The 10,236-nt window shown below is 43.1% G+C and overlaps 1 protein-coding gene across 1 annotated transcript; it reads right to left on the bottom strand.

Moving 5' to 3' along the window:
- Positions 1-4,424: 4,424 nt before the first annotated feature.
- Positions 4,425-7,754, bottom strand: arf3b (ADP-ribosylation factor 3b). The gene is made up of 4 exons (XM_085354119.1): positions 7,607-7,754; positions 7,412-7,522; positions 7,187-7,311; positions 4,425-4,586 (listed from the first exon to the last, which is right to left on the bottom strand). Exons 1-4 carry the CDS (start codon positions 7,752-7,754, stop codon positions 4,425-4,427), a joined length of 546 nt encoding a protein of 181 aa, XP_085210245.1.
- Between the last annotated feature and the right edge of the window lie 2,482 nt (positions 7,755-10,236).

Here is a 10,236-nt window from a genome sequence, read left to right as displayed (position 1 = left end):
AAGCTGCCTGCTTAGGAACAGAAGTTCAGAGAAACATTAAAAGACTTTAACATCTTTAATGGAACCTGATGCTCAAATTAACACTCTACTCTCAGGCTGTTTTACCAAAGAAAAATCTCACAGAAAACTACTGAAGTGTAACTGAAGTATGTTGGTGCTTCAGGGCAAAGCTGAGAGTAGTGAAAGTAAATGGACTCGTTTTGCACCTGATGCAAACCATGAAAAAGTGCATTAAACTGTTTTGTACACACCACTAAAATGTTCAGCTCCTAAATATGCACTTTTTCCATATGTCAATATTTGTCATTGGGCATATGCATAGTTAAAAGTTCAGAAAGGTAAGTGGGTGCAAGGAACCCAAGAGCCACGTCTCAAACTCTACAAGACTCAGCTAGCATGTTAGATATGAAACTACAGTTAGACACGGGCTGAGAGGTTGTTTGGAAAGGTTGCTAGGATAAAGAACATGGCAGCAGGGCTCGGGTTAGCATCAAGTTGCATCTAAATAAACCACAAGACCTCTCAAACATCCCTTTGGAGTGAAGATGTTTGGGCATAATACACAGTGCTCTGTTTGGCAAAAACCACAGGATCAGCACAAGCGCCTCATACCAAGAGTCAAACACAGTGGTGGAGGGGTGATGATTTGGGCTTGTTTTGCAGCCACAGGACTTGGACACTTTGCAGTCATTGAGTCCACCATGAACTCCCATGTGTACCAAAGTATTTTAGAGGCCAGTGAGACTGTCTAACATGTAAATCACACAACAGGACAATGATTGCAAGGACAGCAATAAATCTACAACATAATGCCTGAAAATAAGGGAGCTGTGTGTTCTGGAGGAAGGCTCAGGATTTAAGTAGTCATCATGGGCTCATCCGATTAGAATGAAAATAAGCAGTCATCAATCATTCACAGGGTTCTCCTTTTATTCTCAAATCAGTAAAGGAAAGACACATGGACTGCCATCTCTGAAAGGAAATAAAATATGATTTAAGTAACTCAAAATAATACATAAACTCAGGAGACTCAAACAGAAACTCACCTCAGCTGCTGCCCCATGTGGGAGTGAAGAAAGAGTGAGCTGTAGGTGACTGCAGTCCTTATATAACGAGTGACAGGTGAGTGCAATTAAGGGCAAGCACCACACCCAATCAAAGGTGAGGAAAAGAAACAAGGTGCATCTGGTCAAGTGAATGTGCTGAAAGGTGAGCCTTTACAACACTGTGCATAAATGAATGCCTGCAAACCTCAATGGACTGAAAATTTAAATTAAAAAAAAAGAAGAAGAGTGGGCTGAAATTGCTCTACGACAAAACGAGACCCTGATTACAGAAAACAGTTACGTTGACTTATGGCTGCTGAAGGTGGCTCTACAAACGGTGGACTTCCTTTTTCACATGACAGTATATTTCCCCTTTCACCGCAGATTTAGGAATTATTCCATATGTTTTGTGATGTATGAGTTATGCATATATATCTATTTCTGAGGAGTCCAGCTGCAGCACACTTAAGCGTTAATCTAAGTAGCTCTTGCTGGCTCAAGCATGTGTTTAAAGAGTAGCAATAGTCTGATTTAGAGGAAATGGACGCACTTATGACCATCTCTATTTCTTTTGGATAAGATTGAACCGATCTTGCCTGAGATGAACAATTAAAATCATGTCAGCTACTGCATGTTGTTCAGCAGGGGTGTCTCAGAGGACAAATAAACCTTTCAATTTTTAATGGATTTGATTAATGCTTTGGGACCTCTTTGACCGAACAGATATCATTGTGGAACAGTGTCCTCTCCTGGTTGGAGCCTGTCACAGCAAGACATTTGTCACGTAGACATAGAGGCAGGTGTAACAGTGAAGTGTAATGAAGTGGAGGAGTTGAAATACCTGTGGTCAACAATCCAAGATAATGGACAGTGCACAAGACAGGTGAGTGCAGAATGAGAAGAGAGTGCAGGCAGGGTGGAGTAGGGTGGAGACGACTGTCAGGGGTGATTTGTGACAGAGGAATAGCAGCAAGAGAGGAAGTAGTTTACAAGGTGGTAGTGAGACCTGCTGCCATGTACGGTTTACAGACGGTGATACTGAGAAAAGGACTGAAAGCTGAGTTGAAGATGATAAGATTTTTACTAGGAGTGACCATAATGGACAGGATTGGAACATCAGAGGGACAGGTCAGGTTGAGCAGCTTGGAAACAAAGTCAGAGACGGGGATTGTGAATGTACTGGACAAAGCATGTTGACTATGAAGCTGCCAGAGAAAAAAAAACAAAGACAGCTAAGATTCATGGACATGGTGTGACAAAGGAAAATGCCAGGGTGAAATGGTGCTGTGTAAGCAGCCAAAACAAGAAGAAGAAGCTGTACGTATGTGGCAATGAAGCCTATTAGTTCCCGCTCCCAGCTGATGAGACAGATCATTCAGAAAATGGGTTTATTCGTAATACAGCAGGATTTTGGTTTCTTACATCACATACAGATGTCTCCATGCATTCAGCATTGAAACATGGTCTTCAACATTTTTTTTTAAATCTACTTGTGTAACTATAACGGTACAGAATGAATCATCAGAATCTTTTATTTCTCTGCACTGATTGTTTCACAGACACAGTCTACATCAAAGTTCATTTAAACCCCAAAGAGAACTGAAGAAATCTACCACCAAATATGAATCAAGTATACGGGCAAAAATCAAAAGAAAAAGAACACATTATACGACGAAATCTTTGCCTTACCATAGTGAGCTGTGGTGCGAAACCTGCCGTTAGAGGGCAATAAGGAATAAATCATTCTTTACTGGTAAGTATGAAACCAAACTCTGTGAGAGGAAATCAATCGGAATATAAGGCCACAAAAACCAAAGGATCTAACTCATGGTTACAACAGATGCTGGATATGTGCTGATAAGTTGGTAGGGCGGATGCACAGCGTGTTGCACTGTGACTGGTATATGAGTGGCAGCAGTACCCATGTGTGGCACAAAGGAATCGTTTCATTGACAGGAGTCTGCGGATTCTGCTTGTATCAGTAGCGACGCCGCAATCCCGTCTGCTGTTCGGAAAGTTGGTGGTTTGTGAATTTCTGCAAACTACAACATCGACATACCAATCCGGTTACCCTGCTTCGTTTTGCATGACTTATGCAGATACATCACTGAAATGATGGCATGTCAGATAAACATCATTACAGCCACTTATAGATTCATCAACAATATTCACATTCAGTAATACGGAGTTATCAGTTACAGCATCGTCCCCCTCCCCATCCCCACCCCCCCGGTATGCAAATTAGACACAAAAAATTTAAAAATTAAAAAAAAAAAAATCCACACAAGCAAGAGCAACCTGACGCAGTTCGAGTACTCGTATAGACAAGCAGCACAGGCCATCTGTGCTGAGTTAATGTGCTATATGCTGTTTTCACATCTAAAAAGACCATAAAGCTGACTAGTCGCTTTTTTTGTTGGCTTTTTTTTGTTGTTGTTGTTCTGAGCAAATGTTGCCACCAACTGCACTAAAAGTGGTGATTTCGGATAGTTTTGCGCATCCTACTGTAAACGGCGCGAGAACACGATGAGGGGGGAAAACATACAAATAACATCTATGCGGTTCTCTGGATGGAGAAGTACCCAACAGTGGTGGCAGGATGCATGCAGGTGAGGCAACTGAAAAAGAGTGTTGTGCGTTTTAAAATATTTAAAAAGGGCGGCTTCGACGCTTCGGGTTGCCACACGGGGAGTAGAAACATGGCACAGATATCAAAAGACGTCAGAGAGCTGCTTGGGATAATACTGTCTAGGCTGCGGAGTTCAAGTACACGCTCGCAAGTCAAAAGGAAAAGCAAAGCAATCATATTAATCATTGTGACATGAATCTGCCAGATGTGACTGTTCTCAAACATGGCTCTGGAACTCTGTAGGAAAAGACATAAAAAACAACAAAAACAAGAAAAAAAAAACAGGACGTGGAACAGTTCTTTTCATGGACCACTGACAACGGGAAAACATACATCAACAAAGTCAGATTGGACTCATTGCTGGAGTCCCATGTGACTCGACACAGCACCTAGAGACTAACATACAGTACATTATATACCTAAAGACGATTGGTGGACGACAGGTGGACGGAGGAAAAGCAAGTGCCTGCTGTGATTGCTTATTGTTAGTGTGCATATGTGTGTGTCTCTGTGTGTGTGTCTGTGAGTGACTGGTTAGATACGAACATGAGAATGTGTTTTTTTTATAACCACAGAAAACCAGAAGGACCAGACCAAAAATCTAAATCTGACACCCCGCCGCCCCCACCCAAGACCCAGAATCTTTTATCAATCAAAAACCTCGGTGCTCAACCCGCACCCTCATCCCTAAAAAGAAATAAAAAGTTGGTATGGGTGTGGTCGCTGGATGCTTTCTTCCAGTTTTCTTCTTACTTCTTGTTCTTGAGTTGATTGGCCAGCCAATCGAGGCCCTCGTAGAGGCCATCGCCGCTGGTGGCGCAGGTGGCCTGGATGTACCAGTTGCGATGACGCAGAGAGTGCAAGCCCAACTTGTCTGTGATCTCTGCGGCGTTCATGGCATTTGGTAAGTCCTGTCAAAGAGCAGACGGGTCAGTGAGGAGAGAAAATTGCGCTTTCCATCTCTGCGTGGATGAATTTTCTGCATGTTTTATTTTGACTGGAGTATTATTATTACTACTTTGCAATACTCCAGTGTTTTCACAGGAGCTTTAGAGAGTAGTATGAGGGGTACCGTATTTTCACGACCATAAGGCGCACTGTGCTAAAAGGCGCAGTCTCAGTTATGTGTGCCCTTACTGTATTTAACACACACATAAGGCGCACTGGTCCATAGGGCGCATACAAGTACCGTATGCGTATTTAAAAATAAAGCGGGAGCAAACCTGAATTCGGTACCTTACTCACATTTCTATTGCCGGTAATCGTCATCATCAACAACACACAAGCATACAAGTGTGCATATTTAAAAATAAAGCAGGAGCAAAACTGAGTTTGGTACTCACATTTTTATTACCAATAATCGTCATCATCAACAACACACAAGCATACAAGTGTGCGTATTTAAAAATAAAGCAGGAGCAAAACAAAGTTTGGTACTCACATTTTTATCATCAATCAAACCCATCGAAGTCCTCATCCTCTGTGTCTGAATTGAACAGCTGCGCTAAATCTCCATCAAACATGCCAGGTTCACTGTCTTCACCGTCAGAGTCACTTTCCGTGCCGTGCGGCTCCTCGGAAACGATGCCGGCTTTTGCGAAAGCTCGAACAACAGTGCCAGCAGACATGTTAGCCCAAGCATCTACAATCCATTGGCAAATTGTGGCGTAACTCGCCCGGCGCTGCCTTCCACTCTTAGTGAAACTGTGGTCTCCACCGGTCATCCATCGCTCCCAGGCCGCTCGCAGCCTTACTTTGAACGGGCGGTTCACACCGATGTCCAGCGGTTGGAGTTCCTTTGTCAGGCCTCCCGGAATGACAGCAAGCTCACAGTTCATTTGCTTCACTAGTTTTTTCACATCGGCTGTGAGATGGGCACGCATAGAGTCACAGATTAAGAGCGATGGTGATGCGTGGAAAAAACCACCTGGTCTCCTTACATACACCTCCCTCAGCCACTCTTTCATCATTTCCTCATCCATCCAGCCCTTTTCATTTGCCTTAATGATGATTTCTGCTGGAAACTTCTCTTTAGGCAAAGTCTTTCGCTTAAAAATCACCATAGGCGGCAGTTTCTGTCCATTAGCATGGCAGCCAAGCACAACAGTAAAAGAAGACTTTTCATACCCCGTTGTGCGTATCGCTACCGTGCTGGTCCCCTTCTTCTCCACAGTGTGACTCACCGGGATGTCAAAAGTGAGCGGGACCTCGTCCATGTTTGTGATGTGGCTGGGCTGGATGTTTTTGTCGCCGATGTGTTTGCTGCAGTAGGAGCGGAAGATGGCCAGCTTTTCCTTATAATCCGCTGGAAGTTGCTGCGCTACCGTAGTCCTGGTCCGGATGGAAAAATGGCACCGTTTCATAAAACGAAAGCACCAAGACGGACCTCCTTGGAAATGTTCAATGTTCATCTCTTCAGCTAGTGAAACTGCTTTTAGCCGAATGGTGACCGTCGAAACGCTTCTCCCGCTCGCTCTTTGCTCGATGATCCACCGCTCGAGTCTTTCCTCCAACTCGAGCCACCTCGCCTTATGTCCGCGGAAACTCAGCTGCGTTTTCTTGACCTGCCGGAGCTTGTTTTCCAGCTTCCTCCATTTGCGAACCATCGATTCGTTAATCTTAAATTCTCTCGCCGCTGCTCGATTTCCATGTTCCTCCGCGTAGCTGATGGCCTTCAGTTTAAACTGTGCTTCGTAAGCGTGTCTCTTTGCCATTTTCAGGGTTGTTAAAACAACGATGTCCTGCATAATGCACATACCTGTTCTTTTATACAGGTATGTGCGATTGTCCCGGTATATACGATCAACACCCACACTTCACCCTTTAACGTTCTCATGGTGTTCTCTACTACGTCCTCCTTACAACACATAGGGCGCACCGCGCTATAGGGCGCGCCGCACTTTTTGAAGAAAATCTAAGACTTTTAAGTGCGCCTTATGGTCGTGAAAATACGGTAGTTATTCTCTAAGTCTTCTTCTTTCATAGGAGTATTAGAGAGTAACTTTTCTGTAGTAGAGTCTAAGAGTAGTCCTGTGAAAACACAGGAATATTAGAGCTCTTTAACAAAGCATAACAATAGTATTATAACATATAATAATAGTATTATTACAGAGTAACTAATCTCTAAACTGCTCTATAATATTCCTGCTTCATTAGAGAGTAGTCTTAAGACATTAGAGCTTAGAAAGTAACTGCTCCCTAATACTCCTGTGAAAACCTTTCTCGATGTGGAATATCACATGATGTTAATTATAAGTCTGCACCTAAATATCACTGACCTCACTAATGTGACTAGTAACATCTGTGATTACCCATTAGTTCATGTCACAATGACTGTTTTACTACCTTTTTACTACCCTGGTAATGATTACAACTCACACTATAATTTAATGCCACCTAATTTCCAGAACTGCTTTAAAATTACACAGATAAGGAAGCTGGTATTTGGGGGCTCACCCTCTGCTATGAGCCTGCTATGTGTATGAATATACGTAACACTAGAGTCTCTTGCCTGTTTATTAGCAAACACGAGGAGCACGGCATCCCTCAGCTCGTCCTCAGCCAGCATCCTCATCAGCTCCTCTCGCGCTTCGTTCACACGCTCTCTGTCATTACTGTCCACCACAAAGATTAGACCTGCAGCGGCAAGAGTAAGAAACAAAATAAACCATTTGCATTAGAAGAAGAGAAATGCAAGCATTTATGTTGCTGTGACCCTCTGATTAGCTCCGCTCACCCTGCGTGTTTTGAAAGTAGTGTCTCCAGAGAGGACGGATCTTGTCCTGCCCACCCACGTCCCACACAGTGAAGCTGATGTTCTTGTATTCCACTGTCTCCACGTTGAACCCTGAAATAAGAGGTCACACAGTGCGTGAAGCAAAACATCATATCCACTGTTGGCTGATGCGAGTAGAAAGCTGCTTTCACATACCGATTGTTGGGATTGTGGTGACTATTTCCCCCAGTTTGAGCTTATAGAGGATCGTTGTTTTTCCAGCAGCATCAAGCCCCACCATCAAGATCCTCATCTCTTTCTTCCCTATGAGGCTCTTCAGCAAATTCCCAAAAATGTTCCCCATGATTCAGACGATGTTCCTAAACGTCAGTTTAAGTGCTTGAGGCCTTTCTGCAAAGTGTCAGTTGTCCAGCGGGGATTGATTTTTTTTTTTAGGAGGGCTGAAAAGAAACAGACATTGAGAAGCAATCATGCTGGTCTTAATTATTAACATGCTGGAATGAGACAGAATGATTAACGAGCCAAACTGTCAAGTCTGTTAAATTACAATCCAGTAAATACTCTGGCTCACTCCTCCTCTCACCTCTCAAACACTAAAATGACAAAATCAAGCCAGAGAAATCTCACTTCTACATGCACGCAGCAAGACAGGTGCAAAGCTGTGTTACTCGCCCACAGTCATTATCACAGAGCGGGTGATGGAGATGCCATGACTCCAGGCTTCAGCACAATCTGTTCAGACCCTTTCTGATGCTTTTTTCTCCTTCAAATGTTAGCCTGTAATGGTGCCAAGCCCTTAAAGCACATGAAAAATGTCCTATATTACAGAGCGTGGCTTGAACACATCTATAACAAAGCCATCTGGTCATAACCAGGGACAAATGACTAAAATTCTCCCTTTAGATTACTTTTACACCGAGTCATATCAGACACAAATAATGATTTTTAAAAAAGTGCCCTAGGTGGGTGTAAAATCTATACAGCACGAAGGGGAAAGGAGGGATAACCTCAGGGAAAGCAGCAAGAGGAAGGATATTTCTTTCAGGGTGGACACAGCAAGTAGAAATAGTCAAATGACAACTCAAGGGACAAAAATAACTAAAAATACTCAACACAGGTGGGATTTCTTTTCTAAGGCTGCAAAATATGCTCTGCACACTCCACCACCTAAGTATTCAAGTAAGGTCACACAAGCCAAAGACGAACAAATCAAATGAAACTATAAAAGGTACTCAAACACTGTTGATTGTATGTTTATTTTTAATGTGGACAAGAGCTGCCCAATGCCTAGTTTTTAATATGTTGTAAGTGCAGTAATTAAACAGTCCTATGCTGACAGCTATTCAGAAAGCGAGTAAACAGGCTCAGTAAGGTGAAATTTAAGACTAGAAAATAAAAGTAAACGAGGACTTCCCGCAGCCCTGTCCATGGTGCTGAACACGATCGGCACCCTGCTGCTGTTTCTGACACCAGCTCCTCTCCTCATCCAGCTACCGCAGGTTCAAACACGGCATATTTCATTAAATGGTGATCTTAGGTGGGCGAAGGGCCGCGATGTGCCGGTCTGATAGAATTCATTCAGCTGCCAGTGACTCAGGTTAGCCCGGAATGCTACGTTAGGTAACCCTTACACGGGGCTCCTGTAAAATCTCTCGTCGTTACCCAAGCTTAGTTGCACAAAGTCGCGCCTTCCCCCCCGAATTATCGCTTCTATAATAACTCTATTTATCAGTCTAGTTTGCTTCAATCGCGGAATCGATTAGACGTGACCGTAGCTAGCGTGTTGATCCGCCCCATTCATCCATCCGTCCGCTCATCACCTCAGCGGGCATCCGGCTGCTAGCGAGCCGTCACTCGTTGTTACCCGGAGCTTAATACATCCCCCACCGGACAGACATCTGCTCCACTACAGTTTCATCACCTGCCGGGAACTACATGGATTTTTGTCGTGCTGATGGTGGAGCCAGTATCCTCACTTACCTTAGCCGAGCAGTCCTCTACTATCAACGTCTCACGACACTTTCCGAGAGAAGCGACTCAGCAGCAAGCGGGATCTCGCGAGAGCAGGTGTCACTTCAACAGTACAATACGACCAAAAGGTTGTAAAAACTCTTCTCTGTTTTTCTTTTCTTTTAAAAACAAAACCAGGTTGTCTGTAAGATTATTATAGTTAACTAAAACGTCACGTAAAAGAGCGAACCGTGAATTTTAGTTAGTATTTTGGTTAACTGAAATAAAAATAGAAACTAGACTGAAACACAAAAACCGGGAACTCTGTGAAAGGATGCTGAGCAAGCTACTCAACACTAATAAACATTTAAAAATGTATAGGGAAGCTGTCCTTTATTTTACTCATTAGCAAATGGGTTGTCTGAACCTTAATCATGAGGCTTTGAGATGCCTATGACTGAGATTCAACTCGATTCAGTAAATTCTTTAATGGGTTATCTATTCTAAACTAACTATCTGTTCAGCCTTTAATAATTAAAAAGGTTAAAACTAACACCAAAACTAATACAAACAGCTAAATGAGGAAGAGGTAAAGGAAGTAAAGAGGATTTTTTTAAAAAGTGAGGAGTGAAAACAGATAGATACAGACTTTATTAACGCCACACTGGGGAAATTCACTTCTTACAACAGTACAAGGGTCAGAAAGAAAAAGTGAATAAGATATATTTTAGAAACAATAAAAACCTTGGGTCTTGAGCATTATTCAGTGGGCTGTGGACAGCCAGGGTCTCCTGTGTGTCTCTCTGTCCACCTCTGGCTCTCGGTGGGGGGAGTTTTTGCAGTCTCTCACCCTCATTTTCAAGTATGTTTCATGA

Source organism: Diplotaxodon limnothrissa, linkage group LG5, assembly GCF_057381915.1.
Source record: "Diplotaxodon limnothrissa isolate DT_005_m linkage group LG5, D_limnothrissa_male_GT1.1, whole genome shotgun sequence".
NCBI lineage: Eukaryota > Metazoa > Chordata > Actinopteri > Cichliformes > Cichlidae > Diplotaxodon > Diplotaxodon limnothrissa.
The sequence above is the reverse complement of the archived record's forward strand: the minus strand, read 5'-3'. Positions and strand labels throughout refer to the sequence as shown.

Excerpts from the sequence above, each read along its gene's own strand:
- arf3b (XM_085354119.1), bottom strand. The coding sequence starts at position 7,754 with ATGGGGAACATTTTTGGGAATTTGCTGAAGAGCCTCATAGGGAAGAAA. Across the intron at positions 7,523-7,606 it reads CACCACAATCCCAACAATCG|GGTTCAACGTGGAGACAGTG; the intron begins GTATGTGAAAGC and ends CTCTTATTTCAG. Across the intron at positions 4,587-7,186 it reads TCGTGTTTGCTAATAAACAG|GACTTACCAAATGCCATGAA; the intron begins GCAAGAGACTCT and ends GCTCTTTGACAG.